General features: G+C 44.3%; 2 protein-coding genes across 6 annotated transcripts in view; one reads left to right on the top strand and one right to left on the bottom strand.

Annotated features, from left to right (window-relative positions):
• Positions 1–53: 53 nt before the first annotated feature.
• Positions 54–21614, bottom strand: S100PBP (S100P binding protein). Of its 4 annotated transcripts, none has more exons than XM_088153827.1 (5): positions 21579–21614; positions 18010–18901; positions 11142–11251; positions 3553–3634; positions 79–2416 (listed from the first exon to the last, which is right to left on the bottom strand). In XM_088153827.1, exons 1-5 carry the CDS (start codon positions 21586–21588, stop codon positions 2284–2286), a joined length of 1227 nt encoding a protein of 408 aa, XP_088009953.1. In that variant the 5' UTR covers positions 21589–21614; the 3' UTR covers positions 79–2283. The 4 variants fall into 4 exon arrangements, with proteins under 4 accessions (XP_088009955.1, XP_088009953.1, XP_007440207.2 ...); XM_088153831.1 differs by having other exon boundaries at positions 81–2416; positions 18820–18901; positions 21579–21613; XM_007440145.4 differs by lacking the exon at positions 21579–21614 and having other exon boundaries at positions 18010–19200.
• The window catches only part of YARS1 (tyrosyl-tRNA synthetase 1), a 14595-nt gene continuing 14232 nt past the window's right edge, over positions 21569–21931 (top strand). Inside the window, exon 1 of one of the 2 annotated variants that reach the window (XM_088153819.1) lies at positions 21569–21715. The gene's annotated coding sequence lies outside the window, so the exon portion shown is untranslated. Of the gene's footprint in view, positions 21774–21931 lie in introns of both variants that reach the window. The other variant, XM_088153811.1, reaches the window with a different exon arrangement.

The following is a 21931-nucleotide window of genomic DNA, read 5'->3' as shown; positions in this document are numbered from 1 at the left end:
TGGTAGCAGGGAACTGTATGTGGGCCCACCCTTCTCTTAGCTGTCAAATTTCTTTTTCAGTAGACCAAGAAGATTCACACCATGCTCAGGTCTCCAGAACTGATTGTACATTTAACTATTTATTTCCTGCTTGAGACTTCCCCATCCACAATGAGACAAGTTGCTTTGTGTTAATATTATATTACATTCTTGGGTAAGCCAGTAACTTCTTTCTCTTGACCTTACATTTTCATTTTGCCTTCCTCTCACCAAATGCCTCTCTAGCATTGTATCGCCATTGCTCCCTTCTTTGGTTGCCAACCAATCTCATATATAACACTAAAATATAGTGTTCATTTTCATGGAAAGTAGTTAGTTTACTCAAACTAGCTACTTCAACTATTATAGTTGAATAAACTAAGATCAAGGAAGTTTCTGCCTTTCTCCAAGGAGACTTGCTACAAATCAGTTTGTATGTATGGCTATAAACCAAAAACCAGGCAACTGTCCCTTTCTAGCCAGGAGAAAAAGTATGTACCAGCAATCCTGTATATCAACTTTTTGTAGTTTTTTTTTTAAACCACTAGTAGGAAACATGCTCTGAGTTACAAAAAGTGCGATACACAGGACAAGTATATCTGCACAAGATCTAGGCAGTCTTTATTCTTGATACCAGTTTTATCCCAAATCTTTTTGCATATGCAGTAGACCATTTTCCCCAAATTCTGCTGGAAATAAGGAAATACTAAAAAAGGCCAAAAGCTTTTCACTTTTTAAATTTCTCTAAATTGTAGAAGGGAAAGAGCCAGTGTGGTGTAGTGGATACGGCACCAAGCTAGAAACCGGGAGACCGTGAGTTCTAGTCCTGCCTTAGGCATAAAGCCAGCTGGGTGACCTTGGGCCAGTCACTCTCTCACCCTAGGAAGAAGGCAATGGCAAACCACTTCTGAAAAACCTTGCCAAGAAAACTGCAGGGACTAGTCCAGGCAGTCACCAGGAGTCGTCAATGACTCAAAAGCAAAAATAAAAATAAAAAAACTGTAGAAACAAGAGGGCAGTTTTCCTCTGGCAAGTACAGTGAGCTACAGAACAATATAGGTCTTGGTCTATATAAAGGGGTAAGAACCACACCAGGAACTCTCCATCAAATGCTTAAGTTTAACAAGCCTCTGCTCCACTTGCTGGAACTTTTGAAAGAGACAAGCAGAAAAATAAATGCCTGCTCTTCTGTCACAAGGTACTGTCATTTTTGCTTTCTTTCTAGAACCAGACCATTTTGCAAACCGTTCAAGAGTTGTTCTTTTGAAGCTTCTGTACTTACTCAAAGACTGGGGAGATCTATTTTTTTCTCAACTATATTAACCTGGAGAACAGAAATGGGGATTTTCCCCTGTTATTTCTATCCTTCACTGTTTCCTGTAAAAGCACATAGAGTTCAAGAGAGGCCAGGGTTTGACTTCAGTTGTACAGCTGGCTGGAGGACAGAAAGAGCAAGAAATGCCTGCTTTCTTAGCAAAATAATACATTATGTAAGCACGTGCCTAAGGTTGATGAGCCTCCCTCTTTAAGCGACAACATTCACTAGCAGAGGCAATGAACACACACCTGCCCTAAATATGCACCAGCCATTACTTTACTTGCAACAACTCAGTTTTGATATTAGAGGGAATGATGTCCTAACAAAAGGCTTCTACATTGTGAGCAATCCTCTAAAACCAACTGTGCTGGATGATCCCCAATACACATGAGCATTTCAAGAAAGGGTGAATGATTTTCCAATTCATCCAATGCTACTTCCTTCATTTACTTGTAACCTCAAACCTTAGCAGTTGAATGTGTGAGTGGCCTCTATTAAAAGTCCTGTATCTGAAGGAACATGAGATGTTTGCCTATGAAATCTGAACTGGTGCCATTGTTCTTCACTGTCGTTGTATAACACTAAAATCAGTGTGTTTAGACTTTCCATCAAATCTCTAAAAATGGAGCAGGTATGCAATTAATCTGGACATACAGGACAGTCAACTAGTAAGCACAGAAGAGGAAAAAGGGTAATAGGTCCCAGAATTTTAAAACAAACATTTATAACATATTCAAGGTACAATATCAAATAGACTAGTAAAAAAACAAAATTTCTAAAACAAATATTTAGCCGTGAAAAAGGTCCAGGACAAAGTGAACAAATATTTGTAATAAAAACAAAAACATTAAACTAGCCTTAACATTAGTAGGAACACATAAAACACTAAATAAATTGAACTGCCAGCAGCTAAACATTCAAAGAGCAACTTCGAATAAAAATGTCTTCTAGCTTAGGATCGGGCTGCGCTTAAAGTGATCAGGGATTCCATCAAACCGGCCGATGTTGCGCATGTTACGGTCAACCCACTGGTTGAGATTAACTCTCTGGGTTGTGCTCTGACTCCGTTTGGCGTAGTTCCTGTATAGGGTAGGCATATGACCAAAAAAAAAAAAAAAAAAGTCAGTGCAAAATGTGGGAACAAAGAAGCAACAACCCCAAAGACACTCTTCATCAGGATTTTTCTGGAGCCCTGCACAACCTGGGACACCATAAAGAAACAGAGCATGAAACCAGTCGCTCCATCCCCAGTATCTTGTCTTCTATTCGCTTTTGTGCCTAATACCTGTAGCCTTCTCTTCCTTGACTTTATCCAGTCCCATTTCAAATATTGTAATCTCCACGCTACAGCCATTGTTAAACCCACAGAAGTAAATTCCTCAAGTAAATTGTTATTATTTTTTATTAGAAGTATGTCAGATTAACTTTCAACAAAACAATGTTAATCAAAATTCAAAAAGTATCAGGAAATCAGAATCAGGATTTGAGGGAAAGGGTTTTGGGTTTTTTTGCACTAGAAAGGTTTCCTTTATGAAAGTTCTGGAGTCTTCTGAGTCTCCATGAGTGACAAATTCAACTTTTCCCCAGGCAAAGAGAAGAATTTCCAGGCAAGTTCAAGTTCTGCTGCTTGTTTCTAAAAACATTTAACTAGCACGTCAAGGGACGATGCTGTTTGCTGTGAGCAGCAGCAGCAGCTTGGTCCCTGGGCATTACCAACAGCCTTCCTCTTCCTCTCCTGGATTTTTTCAGATATAAAGACTTTTTGGAGTCAAATAGATGCTTCAAGACATTGTCTTTCAAAGACTTTGATCACTCTTATATTATAAAAATCCTCTTTTCTTCTCAGTTTCTTTTCATCCCCAATTTCTCTTTTATTCAATTATCTTTCACCTCAGGAAAGTAAATACTCAAAAAGAGCATTTGTGTTTTTAATTCATAGGCATCCATAAATTTCACATTTCACCGCTATTCAACTATGCTGTGACCTCTGCCACCCAAACATCAATATGTATAAGTGAGGATATTTTGCCAACCTGGTGAAATAAATTCTAGTTCCTCAAAGTTGAAATAATTAACCTTATAGTTTTCAGGTGCTACAGGATTTTTGATTCTCGAGGAAGGTTTTACAGTAAAAAGCTTCAGTTTTAAGCAAAACCGTTTCCCAAGAAACTTGCCACTGGGTTCTGCCCTTAGTCTCATAAAGGATGGCATAGTACCTTACTGTCAGGTCTGTTGGGTGGCCATTTCTAGATTCGGAAGCGACCGTATCTACCAGCGTGCGCATCTCATGGACTGAATCTGAAATTTGGTACAGCAGAAGTTTAATCAAAAGTTTACAGTTTGTATCAGGTACAGTAAGGAGAGAAATTCTGCTACTAATAACACTTTGGCATCTATTTTTTGCTAACAGAAGAGAGGAAGTCAAATTTGAAGCAATCCTAATGGGCTTGTTTCAACAAATATTTCTACTAATGTAACTGGCAAAGCTATTGCGAAAACCCAAATTTGGTTTCCTTTACTTAGGATGCCTTTGATTAGAATGGGACTTTACATAAGGAAAATTGTATAGAATGTTAAAGCATGATGAATTTTTAAAAAAGGGTTTGCTTAAATGCATGTAAGCAAGGCATACAGAGAGACCCTGATCTTTTGCAGCATGCAAAAAAACTAATTTCAAAAATGATATAATAAGAGACAATGCTTAATGTAAGTTGAGAAAAGAAAGCAAGAGACAGCATAAAAGAAGATAGGGGCTTTGAATACAACATCTGCTCAGTGCCAACAAAGTTCCAAGTGCTGCTTGATTAAAAACATAATAAAGAAGAGATTCTTAAAATCAGATATTTTTCTTTCCAGTCTGTCCTCTAACCTGCAATCCAACACTATTTTATTTATTAAATTTCTCCCCCGCCCATCTCCCCCCAATGGGGGACTCTGGGCAGTTCACACAAAACATTAAAACCATAAATACATATAAATACATAAAACATAAAAATTTTAAAAACATTACTAAAAAAGAGGAAGAGAGTCCAAGATGACGAAGGATCTACGGCGGAAGACAGCAGGCCTCTATGCGGCTAGCCATCCCCATGCTTGAAGTATTCCCTCCCCACCCCAGGCCAAGCTGCAGAACCAGGTCTTCAAAGCCCTCCGGAAGACCAGGAGTGAGGGAGCCAATCTTACCTCCGGGGGCAGAATATTCCAGAGAGTGGGGGCTACTGCAGAGAAGGCCCGCCTTCTGGACCCCGCTAATCGAAGTTCTTTTATTGTGGGGGTCCGAAGCATGTCCTCTCTGTGTGATCAAGTGGGACGGGCTGAAGTCATGGGGAAGAGACGGTCCCTTAGGTAACCTGGTCCTATGCCATGTAAGGCTTTAAAGGTGATAACCAACACCATGAATTGGACCCGGAAGCAGACTGGTACGCACCGGGTCTGTCTGGGGCACTGCTACCCCAACCAGCACCAAAGATGACAAAGTCCCAGATACTGAGGAGCCATTAACCCACAGCCACTCCGTCTTACCAAGGTTCAGCTGAAGCCTGTTGTTCCCCATCCAGACCCTTACATCCTCGAGGCACCGCAAAAGGGCGGTCACAGCATCACTTACCTCACCTGGGATGGAGATGTATACTGATGATACCTCATCCCATGATGTTGGATGATCTCACCCAGCAGTTTCATGTAGATGTTGAAAAGGAGCGGAGAGAGAACTGAACCCTGCAGCACCCCACAAAGGAGGGGCCAAGGATGGGACCTCTCGCTCCCTAAACACCGATTGGGATTGGCCCTGAAGAAAGGAGGCGAACCAGCACAAGACCATGCTGCCCACCTCCAATTCCCTGAGTCATCCCAATAGGATACCATGGTTGACGGTATCAAAAGCCGCTGAGAGATCAAGGAGAGCAAGGATGGTCACACTTCCACCACCCTGCTCCTGCCGGAGATCATCCATAAATGCGACCAATGCCGTTTCCGTTCCATAACCAGGCCTGAAACCTGACTGGAAGGGATCCAGATAATCCGTTTCCTCCAGAACCCTTTGGAGCTGTGATGCCACCACTTTCTCAACCACCTTCCCCAAAAAGTGGAGGTGGGAGACTGGACAGAAATTGTCTAGTACAGTAGGATCCAGGGAGGGTTTCTTGAGGAAGGGGTGCCCCAATGCCTCCTTAAAGGCAGCCGGAAACACTCCCTCCTGCAAGGATGTAGTAACCATCGCCTGGATCCAACCACATGTCACCTTCCGAGCTGCTTTCACCAGCCAGGAGGGGCATGGGTCAAGATGGCAAGTGGTGGCCTTCACAGTCCCCAGGATCCTGTCCACTTCCTCAGGAGCAACAGGATCAAACCGTTCCCAGATAACTGGGTAAGAAGAGTCCCTCAGTGTCTCCCCGGACCCTGGCCCACGCTTGGAGTCTAACTTGGAATGAATCCGAGTGACTTTGTCCTGAAGATGCTCTGAAAATTCCTCTGCACGGCCCTGCAAATGAACCCCCACATCCCCCTTACCAAGGAGGGACCTAGTGATCCTAAACAGGGCCGTCAGGTGGCATTCTGCAGACGCGATAAGGGCGGAGAAATAGAGGTGCTTTGCCGCTCTTATTGCCACAAGGTAGGCCTTGATAGCGGCTCTAACCTGTGTTCGGTCGGATTCGGCCTTTGTTTTCCTCCAGTGGCGCTCTAGACATCTCTTAACCCTCTTCAGCACCCTCAACTCCTCCATAAACCATGGGGAGTGTCGGGGCTGATGTGGCAAGAGAGGTCGCATAGGGACGATCCTGTCCAAGGCCCCAGCCGCCTCCCTATTCCAGGCAGCAGCCAAGGCCTCCACTGGACCATGCAGATCCATGGGAATACTCCCCAGCTCCCTCTGAAACCCTGACGGGTCCATCAGGCACCAGGGGCAGACCAATCGCATGGGTCCAGCCTCCCTGCAGAGGGGGGTGGTGTAGGAGAAATTCAGGGTCACGAGGACGTGATCTGACCTTGACAACTGGGAAAGCTGTAAATCTTGCCTCAGATCACTTTGCCATTGCTCCAACAAGAAGACCAAATACGGCATGTGGCCACTGTCTCAGGTTGGGTCCCGCACAATTTGAGACAGGCCCATGGCTGCCATGGTAGCCATGAACTCCCGAGCCACCTCTGAGGACCGTCCTAAGGATGGCAGGTTGAAGTCCCCCAGAACCATAAGCCTGGGGAACTCTACCATCAGCCCCGAGATGGCCTCCAGCAGTTCAGGCAGGGAGGCTGTCATGCAGCAGGGAGGCTGGTACAGTAGCAGAACTCCCAACTGTTTACGGGAACCCAACCTAAAGAACAGTGTCTCACAGCCAGAAACTTGGGGAGCCATGCCCCTGAAGGCCACCAGAGAGTCCCAGATGACAACAGCCACCCCTCCTCCCCTGCCATCTCGGCTGGTGCTACACCATGAACCCAGTTGGGCACATTTCCGAGAGGGGGACCCCCCCTCGGGCCCCAGCCAGGTTTCGGTAATGCATGCCAGGTCTTCCCCCTCCTCGGTGATCAAGTCACATATGAGGGGGGCCTTGTTGTTAACCGACCTGGCATTAAGCAGCAGCAGCCGAAGACCAGGGCCCCTACGAACCTGCTAACCAGGGCCTGGGGATAAGCCAGGAGGGCCGGAACACGCCACCGGTAACACACACCGGGGGCGTCTTCCCCAAAGATGGCCCGCCCTCCAGCTCCCGCAATATCGTCCCCTGCCCGTCACCACCTTGATAGTGTAGCCTACCACATAGTCCCCAGGGGTTCCAGGCCCAAGTACTTCCATTCCTGGACCTTTGGGGTCCCTAATCAGGAGTAAAGGTCCCTCCTCCCAATCAGACATCCTCATTCAGAACCAGACACTCCCAGATGAGGGAAGATCCTGCCCGCGTACCAGCTCGCGCTCTCAGCGCCAGCTGGGACCCACCCCCCACCAGACCTTACACTACTATCACACTCTGCCCCCCTGCGCGACCTCTCTCACTAGTCGGCTTAAATAGTCCAACATTCTCTAAGCACCACTTTCCATTAACTAGCTAGACCAAAACTATTCACCTAACAGGATACTTTAGGAAGAGAGTCAAATCCTCTAAATCATAATGATCAGTAAAAGGACTGGGCAGGGAAGTGAGGAAGCAATACACCTTTCCTGTTCATTGGAATAAACAATGACTATGTTGGCTGGGAACTATGGGACCTGTGAGCTCAGCATCAACATATCAGGACAACACACACAGTCCCTGGATCTTTTCCCTTAATTCTCTACTCAATTATTTATTCTGCTCTATAAGAAAATAGAGGTCTTTAGAAGCCTGATTTGCAAGTCTTATTCCTATCCTAGAGACTGCTTCAGCCATATTTAAGCTTAGCAATAACATTATTATTCAAAAAGAGAGAGGGCTGAGAGACAGAAAGGGGTGGATTCTGTTGAGAAGTTAAAAAATTCCCTACATATGCTAGAAATTTCACTCACCACAAAGATTTCAGTATAGTCTAGGCCAGGTTAATGGCTGGAATAGATTCATATTTGTCATCAAGCGTTATTCAGTAAGGTTGCTTCTGTTACTGCCCGCCTTATAATGGATTTGCTAAATACCATTCCTAGCCAGTCAGCCAGCCAGCCTTTATTTAATCAAGTTTTTATGTCACTTCATCACATGATTCTAAGCTTGCCCAGCAAAGCTGGATTGCCATCAGACTCACTCTTATCCTGTTTGGCTTGGATAAGATGTTGGCTTATCCAAGCGAAACGGAAGAAAACCCATGAGGATGTTTGTTGTGCCAAATCTTTAAGGATGGTTTGACACAACATACTGAGGCAGAAACTAGCCAGCCATGTTTTTGCCAAGTGTGTTATATGAACCTAGCCAATGTAATAAGAGTGATCCTCTCTTTCAGAATGAAACTAAGTGCTGAAAAGGGAACTTCACATGATTAATAGATTTAATTAAATGTTGACTTCTGTGAACATTCTCAAAATTCTCAGCTGGGTATCAGTGGGAAAAAATGGAAAATTAAACTGTAATTAAATAAATGTTCAAATGAATACTATGTATGCAGGAAACAACGAAAATATGAGATTGTTACCTTCCCCCTAAATATAAGCATAACATTTTAGACAAAGAGTAAGTCACTGTGCTCACCCAATGGAATAGCATTCCCTCCCACCCACCAAGATCCAAATGGCCCTAATCCTGCCTTCCTTTTGAATGGCTTTGAAGACCCATTTTTTCCACAGGTCAGGAGGATTTCTGGTATGATTGTTCCATTGTTGAATTGCCTCAGTGGAATTTGTTTTATGTTCTATGATATTCGGAATATTTACTTCTTAGTGTTTTGCGATTTTATCTGTGTGCCACCTTGAATCATTCTTGAGAGGATGGCTATATAAATCAACCAAATAAATGAAGTTGGATTGCTGTTAGAATTCACTCCCACTTTGTCCAGACAAGCTGGCAGCCAGTTGACCCAGCAAAGCCTAGAGCAGATACCTACAGGGTATAGCTTGAATGCCCCAAACCAAAGTCAGTATCAGAATTTGCTCCCACTCTGCCTGGATGAGCCAGCAGCTAGCTAGTCCGAGCAAAACAGACAGCAAAGTTGGAGCCTGACTTAAGACACATAAAGCTAATTGTTGGCACTACTACCTTCTCTTCTGCTAGGCAGGCAGTTGGCTTATCCAACTAAAGCCTAAAGAAGTTCTGACAGGGCTCCAGCTTAGGTTGCACAGGTTTCAGGGCATGTGCGCCATCACTGTTAGAGTTTGCTCTTGTTGTACCTGGACAAGCCAGCAGTCAAGTCAAGTTCTTCTATAGCTGCTATTAATAGCAAATATTGATCCAAAATAAATTGGATTGAGAAATTAAGAGTTGCTATCTCAAAACTAAAACCCAAACTTTTTGAAAAATCATGCAAAACTAAACACGTTTATCTTATTAAAAATTATGGATACTTTTTTATTTCCAAGGAAAAGGTTTTATTTTATAAAGTTGAAGGTTCTATCATTACATAGATTAAAATGTAATTATTTAAAATGTGGTAATTTCTTGTACGCGCCTAACTCCAATGAAATTATTAGTTTTATTCATGGGGGAGAAGTCGCACCAATTCATCTATTATTTTAGGGGTCTCGTCAAACTTTGAGAACTCTTAGATTAAGGTAAAAGTATACACCAATGAAAAAGTATTCTCACAGGAACACTTGGAATGTGGAATTCACATGGTGTAAAACACCTCCTTTTGAGCTGTAGAAGGCTCTCTTACAAATACCATTTCCTCTCCAGTCATTCCCAATTCTATGAGAGAAGCCAGTTTAGATAATGCATGTCTGTGCTAATAAGCAAATAGGCTGTAATCACATAAACCGCTCACGAGCAACTTGGCACTGAAGTACCAGCGCTCTGACTCTTCTGTATTAAACTGGATACACAATGGAAAAAGAATAGAATCCTAAACTTTTTCTTTCACTTACACCAGTTATTCCCTATGTATACATGGTAAATATTCCAGGAGCGATGCATCTGTTACATGCGGGAAAAAATGGAAACTAGGATTACAAGTACTGCAGTATTATTTTCCTGAAAGGACCATATCCACCAGCAAATAAGCCATTACAATGAACTCAGTCCTTTCTGTTTAAACTCTAGGGCAGGGTTCCTCAACCTTGGCAACTTTAAGATGGGTGGACTTCAACTCCCAGAATTCCCTAGCCAGCTGGCTGGGGAATTCTGTGAGTTGAAGTCCACCCGTCTTAAAGTTGCCAAGGTTGAGGAACTCTGCTCTAGGGAGTTCTTAGATATTCAGAAGGAACCAAAATGCAATCCCCAATGGCCTGACAAATGAGACATGCCCTTTATGTCTCCCTGTCCTCAAACTATCATGATATTGTCCACACTGAATCATAATGAGAGTTGGCACATGACATAAAAATGCTATGCAATGTGTTCAACTAAAGAGGGGGAGGCACCTTGCCTCAAAAAACCCTACTGCAGTCCTGTAGCTAGAATTTTAATGTAGGGAGACATTAAGTTCTAACGCCTGTTCAGCCTTATGACCCTGGATAAACTCCCACTGTGCCCTTCTATGCCTGGTTTCACAAATTTAGTACACGATTTTCAGAGCTTTGGGACTGAAATGATCAATAATTACAAAATGTATTAATTATTACTGAATTATAGAAGTAAAATAAATAGTAAATTACACTAATTTTGTCAACTATGGTCTACAGAAATTGGAGTCAAACCAACCACATGATAGTTTTGTGGGATGTCAGCCTCAAGTAAACTTTTGCAAGAAGGTCCTCCTAGGAGGACAAGGCAATCGCTGACTGAACATGGTTCAACATGGTTAAGATCAGTTAAGACTAAGTGACTGCACTCATATAACATGCTAAAGTTTGGTTAGAATAAAGCTTGGTGTATTGTGTGAATCCAACCTGTTGCTTAATTTACATTTCAATGTATCGTACAAACCCACAAAATGGTTAATTCACTTATAAAACTAGGTGTATTCTGTGAACTCACCCACAAACTGTAAGCTTATCACAGCAGCAACATTTCTTCTGGACCTCTATTAGAAGACTGATAAAAATGGCCACACAAGCCTCCATGCCACCTGACCCCCATCTCTGGCCCGGATGAAATGGAAGCAAGAGAGGAAACCCATTCGGGAACAAATCCCATCCTGAATGTTCTTCCCAGCAGAAATGGTAGCAAAGAACCCTGGAATGTACCCATCTGCACTTTGATCTTAGTGATGCTTCTGCAACCCACAATTCCCCCTTTACCTTCACACTTACCTATGAGAAATGGGACAGAACTAGCGTGGGTAAGTACGGCATTGACGTAGCTTTCTTTTCTTGACTCAAGCTCTGCTTCTTGAATGCATATCCGTCTAGGCTTTACAGGACTAGGAGAGGAGGGGAAAAATAACAATCTGCATATGTATTATAAATGATCTTCTAGGAAAGACAAATTACTAGAAAAGTTCTGAAAGCTAAGACAAGCAGGCATAATTGCACAGAGGTTGTTCCTGCTACTTTAAAATAACTGAAAGCAATGATTTTATTCCTAAAATTTTTAAAGACTTCTAATTTGTATTCATGAATGCTGCATTGCTTCACAAGACATTGCATAAAATCTCTTTCTAAATAACAGACAATGGAGTAAATGTGCTCCATTTTCAGTCAAAAATTCAATTTTTACATTTGCTCTCAATGTAGCCCGTCAACAAACTACAAAATAGGGAAAGGAAAAATATCAGTATACCACTTGCTCAATGAAGAAAGGAAAATGCTAACAGGTAACAAAGAAAAGCCGGAGCAGTATTCGTTCAGGCTTCTCCAACAAAAAAACCGTGTTCCACCATGAAATCATGAAGGGTCAAGACTGAAGCTTGTGCTTGACAGAAATGTGCTCAGGGAATATGTCTTTACTTGAATTTAAACCTCCAGGATCATATGAACTGCATTCCAGGATACTGACTGAAGTAGTTTACTTTAAAAAAAATGCCGCCAAATTCCAAAAGGACACATGATGGTGTCCAAAAAAATGAAAATAAAGGAACAGTAATATAGAAATACAAAACTAATAATTTTTAAAACTGTCTAACTCACCATATTTTAACAAATTGAGAATAAGTCTTAGATAAATTTTCATCTGAATAGCTACTTTTAAGTGTTCCAAAGTTCAGTAGTGATACAGCCATCCAGATTTCTGGTGGGAGGCTGTTCCATAGGGTAGCGGATAAAGAAGTTTCTTGCTTTCCCGCAGACCTTACACCCCTATCTGATCTACATGCATCGGATAGGTAGGATCTACATGACAGGTGATCCTACAGATATTGGACCCCAAGCTATTCAGAGCTTCAAAGGTCTAAATCAGCATATGAATTGTACTCCTGTTGGCAACCGTTATTTGCCTGACCAAACTCTTGTGCTAATTACCAGAAGTCAACATGGATTTTCAAGAACAAATCTTGGCAAACCATTCTTAATTCATTTCTTGAATGGGTAATTGCCTTAATTGATTGTAGAAATGCTGAATAATGTATCTTGACTTCAGCAAAACATCTGATAAAATACATCGCGAGATTCCAATTAGTAAGTTAGTTAAAAATGGACAAGATGGCAAGAACAATTATTTGGATACATATCCGGTTCAAAAATTGTAGTAAAGAATCTCATTTTGGTAGTGCCCAAAGGAGTATTCCAAGTCTTCTACCTTTAATATTTTTAATAATGATCTGAATGCTTATCAAATCTGCAGATGACAAAATTTGGCGGGACAGAAATAAATAAATAAATAAATAAATAAATAAGCCAGCCAGCCAGCCAGCCAGCCAGCCAGCCAGCCAGAAATAAAATTTAAAACAATTTTAGTTGGAAAAATGGGCTGAAAGTAACTTTATGAATAGAGGGAGGTGCAAAGTCCTTCACTTAGGAAACAAAATTATCTGTTCAATGGTGATCAAAGGTATACAGCCCACTTGGATGAAATCTGCATGCTCCTGGTCACAAGGTTGTTTCTAGAGACAAGTGAAACGGTTAAGTCCATGTAGCTGGCAAATTCAAGAAACTAAGAACCACCCAGATTTCAGAAAGGTACCTTTAATCCTAATCAGGGCAAAAAAGTAAATGTGAAAACTGTAAATGTTCCTAAGCAGATTTATAGCAAGCCATTTAGGGCAGCATCTCTTTGAAACATTTCCTTCTGACAGCTCCCACTTTAGGGCTGTTACTTCTTTATACAGCCAGCGAACTCCTGCTACGCGTGGTTCCCACATTCTCCTACAGAAACTTTAAGCTGAGGTTGTTCTCTCAAGGACATTCTGCTGAGTAGGTTGTCTAAAGAATAAGGTGGACCTTAAATGGCCTGGAAGAGCTGCTTCCTCACTGAAATGGATGATCTGGATGATGATGCCATACGGAAAGGGAATGCTCTGAACCGAAACCAACTGCTCCTGTGCAAACTTGAGAGAACTCTGATGGAAAGTTGTGACTGGGATAGGTAGGTAGCCCCACATATTCACCAAGTCTAGAAAGTTGTCCAGGAAGAAGTCTTCCACCGTTTCCATCTTAAAGTGTTAATGCCTGATGGACTTATTCTGAAGCCCGAGATTCAGGATTGCTCTCCAATCTCTGTTTTCCTTTGGTATAGTGAAAAAGATAAGGAAAATGTCACATCTTCTAGGTATACATTTCATCATGTCCATCTTCTGTAAATGCTTCAATGTTCCCTTCATCCTGAGATTCTCTTGGAGGCAGGAGACAGAAGAATTTTTTTTTTTTTGCTTCAAGTTCTAGCTCATTCTAGTAAATGCAAGTGCATATCCTCCCTGGCAATTCTCTCCAATATCCATCCGTTTTGGCAGATGTGTTTCCAGGCATGTCAGAATTTCTGTAGTTACAGGCCTACCTGGGAGGCAAGGGAATCCTGCTGAGCAGCGTTTACATTGAATCTTGACTTTTACACTGAATCTCTACCGGTCTGCTGGATAGGGACTTTGGTTGTCGAGTCTAAGAACATCAGTGCACACTTTCCTGTCTGTTTCCTATCTGAAAGCTAAGGGTTCCTGGCCAAATGGTGTGGACAAATGGAAAAAACACTTTCTTTTGAAACTGGAATCAAGCACTCCTGTTCCAGAAACTCTGCTGAACCATTTTGAGCACTTTGATTGTCCTGGATTTCAGACAAAACAATATTCAAACAGGGTGAGCAGGGCAAGGCTGGTGCACTTTATCTTTCTGTTCAACAGCCCCCAGCACAGCATATCCCACCGGCTCACCTAATACTCAGTGCTCTCCACACCTGCCTTCCCTCCACTCAGCCACAGCTGGTATCACAGCAAGGCATAACCCATTGGCCCGCTTGCCCTTAGTCTTCCCAGCATTCTCCCTTCCCTGCCTCACTCAGCCACCACCACCAATGTCCTCGCCTGTTTTCCTGGTCTTCACACACCTAGCCCTATCTGTCCAAAACAACTAGAGCTGTGGGCAAGGATGTTTTCCTTATCTGATCACCTCTCTGAATAACTTCTTCCCCAAGACGGACTTTCAATTTGTGGTCCATCTCCAATGCCTGAGGCATAGGTGCATCGTGCCACCAATGCCTCGGGTATCCAACGCTAGTCCACTGTGGGCTCTCCTTTGTTTACTGGGATTTGTGAGCAGCTCTTCTTCATTCAGAACTACTGATTTTGAAAGTTAGGACTGTCACCACCTCATCAATGTTAGGTATTCCATTGATAGGAGAAACATTACAGCTGGAGGTACCTTGGTTAGTTCTGTCTACTCCCCCGACTATATTGGCAAGGAAATCCAAGATTTGGGCTCTAGCATTCATGGTCAGCACAGAACAGGAAAAACTCCCCACTGTCCATTGGGATTCTTCAGACACCATCTACTGAATTGTTATGGCCCAGGTTAGCATGTCAGTTTTTTTGTTTTTTAAAAAGGTCAATATTAAACAGCCTCTGATATGTCTTGTGCAGATAGTGGGATAACATTATGCAGTCTAATCTTCTCCTTGGCCTGAAGCCCTTGAAGAATGGCTGTCATGGGTTGTACCTTGATTCCACAGAGAAAATGGAGCTTTCCACACTGCTCAGGGGTTGACAAACGTGATGGTGTAGCCTCTTCCTCACTCTCTGGCCACTTTCTGCCTGTGAATAGGCAGAAGATAGGGAGGAACAAAATTTATTAGATGGGCTTCTGGAAGTAGAAGTTACCAACTCCTTATGAACAAAGTAGAAGGTCTTCTTTCATCACTATGGTCATGTATAGCTTCGCTTTGGAAAAAGCATAATGGTGGAGGGAGTAAAATGGTTGACGCTTCTATACCTTGCATGTATAACCAGTGTGCAACCAAAGCTTATCCCATCTCTCAGCCGCCACACTGGGCATCACTAGGTCAGTTTGTACCTTCCTTATACGTATCTTGAGGCTGTGTACCCGCCAAAACACCTCCACATTCAACTTCCTCTGGCCCTCCTGCCACCATCCTGTTGGTGGAGTAAAGGCAGGCCTGGTGGGCTTGCTCCCATTGAGACCTTGGGAGGTCAGTGCTTTCATGCCACTCCTCCAAACCTTCACCCTGAAGGTGGCTGATGGATAATGGCCACTTTGGTGTTGCTCAGCACCTTACCAGTCGCTGGGGGAGGAGTTCTAGGGGCTTTTAGCCCAGTTACCTCCTACCATCTCGCCTGCCCACTCTGGCAGCACTTGCCCCATAACTAGCCTCAGCCAATTTGTCTCTCTTTTCCAGCATCACCACCAACATGTGTGCATGCATATATAAATGTTCTTTCAGTCTTCTGAATGGTTGCCAGTTGATACCGCCCAATGCCTGGATTGTCAAGGGTCAGACAGGGGAGATTTTAGGGCAGGCTCATGGTTAGCACTGATTACCCTAGAAGGCCGTGTGTAAGACTAAAGTGAAAGTTCCTCCATGGGACAGAAGACCTTCTAAGCCCTGCTTTCTAGCTAGAAGAGATGGAGTTATCTCTTTCCTGTCACTTCCATTTCTGGTGACAGGGAACAGTGTCATCTCTCATCTAAGCAGATATATATATAGCACCATTAGATGGCCAGCAAGGCATGGTTTCATAACATCCACAATTTGTAAAACAAAGCAATCAGCGCTATGAGTAATTGGTACCACTGCCTAGCATCAGATATATGCAAGTTATCTTGAAAAGCTTAGATACTGGTTTCGAGGAAGTACAAGCTTTTAGCCCTCTGCAGGATGAAGACTGTTAAAGGGAGAATCTTGTGTCATATAGGTAGTCCTCATTTAACAACCATTTGTTAAGTGACCATTCAAAATTATGACGGTGCTAAAAAAATGGGACTTATGACCCATGTTCATAACAAGTTATAGCTGTTGCAGCACCTCTGTGGTCACGTGATCAAAATTCAGGAATTTGGCAGGCCGCCCACACTTATGACCGCAGGGGCGCTGCAACTTCCCCCACCCACCTATTCTCCACCGATCTCTGCCCTCTTGTTTCCCTGCTGCCCTGCACTTTGCCACCTCAGCTGACCTTTGCTGTTTTCTTGTTCCAAAAAGCCCCTTTGCAAAAAGCTCCTAGGCAGGGTTGGGCTGGGCTGGGCTTTTGCTTCACACTGCGAAAAAAAAAAGCAGCACTCCTTTCATCCCTCCCTCCTTCTTTTCTTCTTCCCCCATGGGTAGACCAGCCCGCTCCTGGGAACTTTGGTCCTCTGGCTGCAATAGGCAGGTAGACTCAGGCCCCCCTTTGATCCTCTCCCTTCTGTTTTGCACAGGTAGACCAGTCCCATCTTTGGCTGCCAGGTAGGCTGGGCCAGCCTTAGCCCTCTGTAGCTAAAGTTTTTTGGTGTGCCACACTCCAGGAACTTTTTGAAAGCTTCAGCTACAGAGGGCTAAGGTTGGCTTGGTCTGCCCAGCAGCCAAAGGCAGGACCAGTCTACTTGTCTTCCAGAGAATAGCACGCCTGTTTTCGCAAGACCTGGGGAAGACCAGGTTTCTGAAGGATTGTGAGAATGGGGCATGCAATTTGGAGAAGGAACGGAGCGAGCGGCTTGGAGAACGGTGAGAGCAGCCTCGGGAAGGCCTTGTGCGACTAGCAGCTGCCTCGCATACAGTAGGGTCAGGCCAGGCATGCCTTGTCAGCAGCAGGAGGAAAATGGCAAAGGTCAGCTGGGCATGGCAGAACCTATGGAGTGCAGGGTGGTGGGGGCAACTGGGGCTTTGTGCAGTGGTGCTGGCAATGTGAAGCTTGATGCAGCATTTCTCAGTGGCAGCAGCGGCGCTAGACCTGAAGTAGAGGCCTGGAGACAGTGGCAGCTGGCTGAGACTACTGAAGGCCCTGGGCCTCTACTTCAGCCCCAGCATCGATGTTACCAAGTGCCACTGTGCAGGGCAGCCAAAAGGATTGTGGGGGGATAGGCAGGTGGGGGCAGTTGCAGTGCCCCTACAGTTGTTAAGCGCTGCTGGGCCAGGCTGGGGCAGCTGAGGCTTCTGGGAGCAGCTGTAGCTTTGTGCCACACTGTAGCACCCCCTCAACTCATGTGCGGCCTATGCCAGGCCCCCGCACTCCTTACCTGGCACTACCTCTGCTAAAAGATCTGCAATTCTTGGTTAATGATGGCAACCGGGAGTGTCAGGATTGTGGGCACTAAGCGAAGCAGTCATGTGATGTCTCACTTTACGACCACATTGCTTAGCAACAGAAATCTCAGTCCCAATTGTGGTTGTTAAGCGAGGACTACCTGTATTTCAAACAGGAAAAATTCTTGCATCCATGAAGGAGAAAAACTGGGATTTTGTGGAGGATGGGGGGGGGGAGAGGAAAAACAAGGAAGGAAAATGAAATTTAAAAGAAAACCGAAAAATGTTAGTTGCTTCTAAAGCACGTAGGAAAGGAGAAGTCATCAACTTGAACGTGGAATCTGCATAGCACCTCTTAAACAGTAAAAGTTCAGTGCCCACCACCATCTAGTGGAAAGCACAAGGACAGAAGACAAGCCCCTCAAATGCATTTCCACAGATCCTGAAGATTAATCCAAACAACTCAATACATAACCTGTACAAAGCCAAAAAAAACAAGATACAATATGCCAAACTCCATGTGATTTGAGAAAGCAAGTCTAACAGCATATCACTGGAAGAAAGGGAAGGTATTCTGACCTATTTGTGCTTTTAGCATCAGGAACGCTCACACATTCCTCTCTTTGGCCACTGACACAAGTGGATACTGCAGCCTCTCCATGCAAGTCAACAGTATCTAATTCTTTGGCAGGCAGTGGGTTGCTTGTACTCTTGCCTCTGAGCTGCCTGTGATTTAGGGAAGTATGTCTCTCTGAGGACTGCTCACCCACTGCACCAAATGATTCATGTTCAGCCACTAGTTGGCTTCCTATTGACAAATCATTTGTCACTATTTTTATTACTTCTTTATCTATTTCTCCAGACGGATCTCTCTCTTTCTCCAGATTCAAAGAAGCTGCTATGTCTGAACCAGCTTCTGGAAATCTAAGACCATTACAATTTGCACCAAACTCTGCTTGATTTTGAGAGCTCTTATTCAAGTATTTCCCACTGTTTAGTTTCTCCGAATAATTCCTGAAAACAACACCCTCACTTGAGCTGGCTGAAGAACCAGTCTGAGGAAGAGGCTTTGTGCCTTCAACCTCATCTGGAGCCCTCAGAGTCTGTGCAGATTCAGGAGAAGCTAACATGCTATCACATAGCTTCTTCACATCCTCACAGCTATTTACTTCAACTGCTACAGAATTAGGGGAGGTTTCCAGATCCTCTGCTATGAGCTCATCCTCAGCTTCACGAGAGAGTCCAGTGGGAGAATCTGGCTTTTCCTCATCAGAACGATCCAGGATAGTGTCATCCAAGTCATCATCAATGTATCCACTGCTGTTCAGTAAAGAGACTGGAGAAGCTGCTCTTCCATTGCTTAGGGAATGTGCCTGAGAGGGTGAGCACCTGCATTTCATACAGCATTGTCTTTTCATGTCTGGTCGGTCCCCTTCTTCAAACTCTTCTAAATGCCTCTTGCTCCTGGAACCTAAATCATTTAAGAAAGTGACTTTAAGATTACAATGGAACCTGAAACTTCTATAAAAGCAGGGAATGTGACTTGACATGATGCTGCTTTTCTGACTACTGTATTTTAAGTATCTCACTTCTACCCTCCGCCCTGCAGGTTAAAGACTAAATAAGGATAACCCAACATTCAAAGCCCTCCTTTCAATCAAAGTCCCTAACTGCCTGCAATTTCATTTCTGAAAAAGTTCAACCATGGCTTTCTCCTTTTTCCTCCAAGATTGCACATATCTGGAAGGAGGCTTCATCATACACATTAAAATAAAGTCAGGCCACTTGCTTATTGCTCTTGCACTGTAATATTAAGCTAACCTCATGGAGGTGCAGACTTCCAATGGAACCTTCAGTATTTCAATAGGTAGCCTGAATAAATTTACCACCAGGGAGTGAAGATGAGATCTCCTTAGGGCTTCTACTGCAGGCCAGATTCTGATGATAAAAGTCTGTATACAAGACTAAGTTAAAGAATGCCAAGATTTAAGAAAATGGAAGAAAACAAAGCAGCCCACTGGAACAAAAAGAAAAGATCAACTTGTAATGGTAAGAAAGCTGCTACTTTAAACCCTTAGTATATCAGTTCTTTCTATTAAAAAAAAAAGTATAACGCTTTACTGTATTTAAAGGAAAACCATTTGGTGTCATGGTTAAGGCACCAGGCTAGAAACCAAGAGACCGTGAGTTCTAGTCCCACCTATGCACAAAGCCAGCTGGATGACCTAGGGCCAGTTGCTTTCTCTCAGCCCTAGAAAGGAGGCAATGGCAAACCACTGCTGAAAAACCTGGCTAAGGAAATTGCAGTCATGTCTAGGCAGTTGCCAGGAGTCAAGACTGATTCAAAGACACAAATAAATTTAAAAAATAAAACTGTATTTAAAAAAAAAACAAATGCTTTTGAAAGAGGAAAAATTTATTTATATATGGCTTATTGGTATTAGCAACAATTTAATTCAATGTGAACATTTTAATGGCTGCATTGGCACAATATACTAAAAATGTTTAATTAACTTTAGTTTTGCAAATAACTATGTTACATGAATCCAGATATTGTGGCTATATTATGGCTTAATGCACTGTGTGAACCCAAGATTAAAGTAACCAAGCTTAGTATGTTGATGTAAATATAGCCATTATGAATAGTTAGAAAGTTGGAACTAACCTGTATACAGTATATTTGTGATGATAGGATATTCAATTAATATGATCCATGTAATAGGGCAAGTATGCTCAGGATCAAAGCCCTAGTTTTTTGGGAGTTATAGCTCCTCTACAGGGAGGATATTTCTACTCAACAGTGACTGTTTACATAAAAAAGTTGCAAAGCATATACACGTTTAATAAAATAAACAACTCTTTATGCTAGTTAAGTTATGCTTCTAATAAAACAACAATACACTTTCAGGGCCTGAAAGATCTATTTGGATAGTTAAGATATTGTGAACTGTTATTGGGAGGTTATCTAGTAATAATAAAATAGCAACCACAGTGCGTGTGGTCAGTCCAAACACATCTGTATGCCCAGAAGCAAACAGATGATGATGCTCCTTGTCACCTTTTTAGCTTCCCAAGATGCTGTCTGCCACCTGAGCACACCTTGGCCATTTGTTTCTGGTATACTTTCAAATACACTGCCACTATTTTATTAAGAATGCCTAGGGGATATGCTTAGGGAATAAACTTTTAAAAGCAAAGACATCTACTGAAAAAACTAGGTGGGGTGAATTTTCAGATTTGCTTACAAGGACTTCTCTTCATGCATGGGATTGGCCTTCAGCTACTTCTGTGGCCCACCTAAGAAAGGAAGAGAACTAAAGGGTCTGGGACCCACTTCTTGTACTGAGGCTGAAGACAAATAATGTATTCCACCTTGAAGAGAACTTGATCTCTTTGGTTATAGGAGATCCAGACAAATGAGCTCCACATCCCCCCTTCTGAGAACCTGAACATGGGTAAAAATTCTTCAAAGTGCATAAACTTGGTATTAACCAGCGTTGGGATAAATGTAGGCTTCATTTTAAAAGGCAGATACAGTAATACTTTTTTTTTAATCTGCACTCAGTCGTTACCGACTCTGCAGTGACTGCTTTTGGACGAGTCTTCGAATTTATTGAGTTTGCTCATATAAATCTTCACTGAAATATTTTTTACCCTGATGGGGCAGAACCCCCATCACTACAGGCCACTGAGGAGCTCCCTTGCCCCACTCCGTTTTCTACAGCCTCCCTCCTTCTCGAGGGACGACGGGCACAAAATCAGAGACCTGCCGCTCACTTGGTTTCACTTTCCTTTCTTTTTCTTCCTGCCATTTATGGTGCGATCCCTCGCCGGGCCCCCCGCGGCCCTTCTCCCGCCAGAGCCCCCACCCCTCCATAACGCCTGGCAGCCCCGCCGGCAGGGCCACCCCTCGCGCAAGGAGGCGCAGGGAAGTCTGCCCGGCCGCTGCCCCCTCCTCAACAAGCCGCGACAAAGCCCACCCGGCTGAGCGCGACGTGCCCCATTGCCCGCCGGCCGGCCGGCCGACCTGCTCCCGCTCCCCGCCCTTGAGGAGAGGCGCTGGAGGCCCAGGCGCGCCCCGGGAGCCGGCCTCTCCCCCGCTCAGCGCCGGTCGGCAGGAGCAGCAGCCGCCGCACGCAGGCACTCACCCGCCGCCATCTTGGACCGAGAGGCGGCTGGCCACGCCCCCGCCCACCCCGCGGCGCCGATCGAGCCTTTCGGCGCTCGTCCGGAACAGGCGCCAGGCCGAGGAGCGGAGCGCCGAGCCGCGTGCGCGGAAGCTGAGGTAACGCGTGGAGCCCGGCCGGCGGGGGACGCGCCCCAGGAGACCCGCGCGCCGCGAGGTTCGCCCCTTCTGTCCGGGGGGCGCGGCCAGGAACCGACCGACCCCGCCGGCTCCCGAGCCGTCGCCCCGCCGCAGCCTCCGGGCGGCGTCCCCACCTGCTTTCCCCGAAGGCGCCTGGGAGCTGCGGCGGGGGGCCCTGCGCTTCGGGGGTGGGGG

The sequence above is a fragment of the Python bivittatus genome, unplaced genomic scaffold, assembly GCF_059951505.1.
Source record: "Python bivittatus isolate LINGU-HERP-01145 unplaced genomic scaffold, Pbiv_v1 ctg000040_np1212, whole genome shotgun sequence".
In the NCBI taxonomy this organism is placed as follows: Eukaryota; Metazoa; Chordata; class Lepidosauria; order Squamata; family Pythonidae; genus Python; species Python bivittatus.
The sequence above is the reverse complement of the archived record's forward strand: the minus strand, read 5'-3'. Positions and strand labels throughout refer to the sequence as shown.

What these genes read in the sequence shown, in the direction of transcription:
- S100PBP (XM_007440145.4), bottom strand. Translation starts at nt 18,980, where the DNA reads ATGTCAAGTCACATTCCCTGCTTTTATAGAAGTTTCAGGTTCCATTGT. An exon ending in GATGCTAAAAGCACAAATAG is followed by an intron (nt 11,252 to 18,009) that starts GTCAGAATACCT and finishes CTCCTCTCCTAG; the next exon opens with TCCTGTAAAGCCTAGACGGA. An exon ending in TTCTGTCCCATTTCTCATAG is followed by an intron (nt 3,635 to 11,141) that starts GTAAGTGTGAAG and finishes ACCAAATTTCAG; the next exon opens with ATTCAGTCCATGAGATGCGC.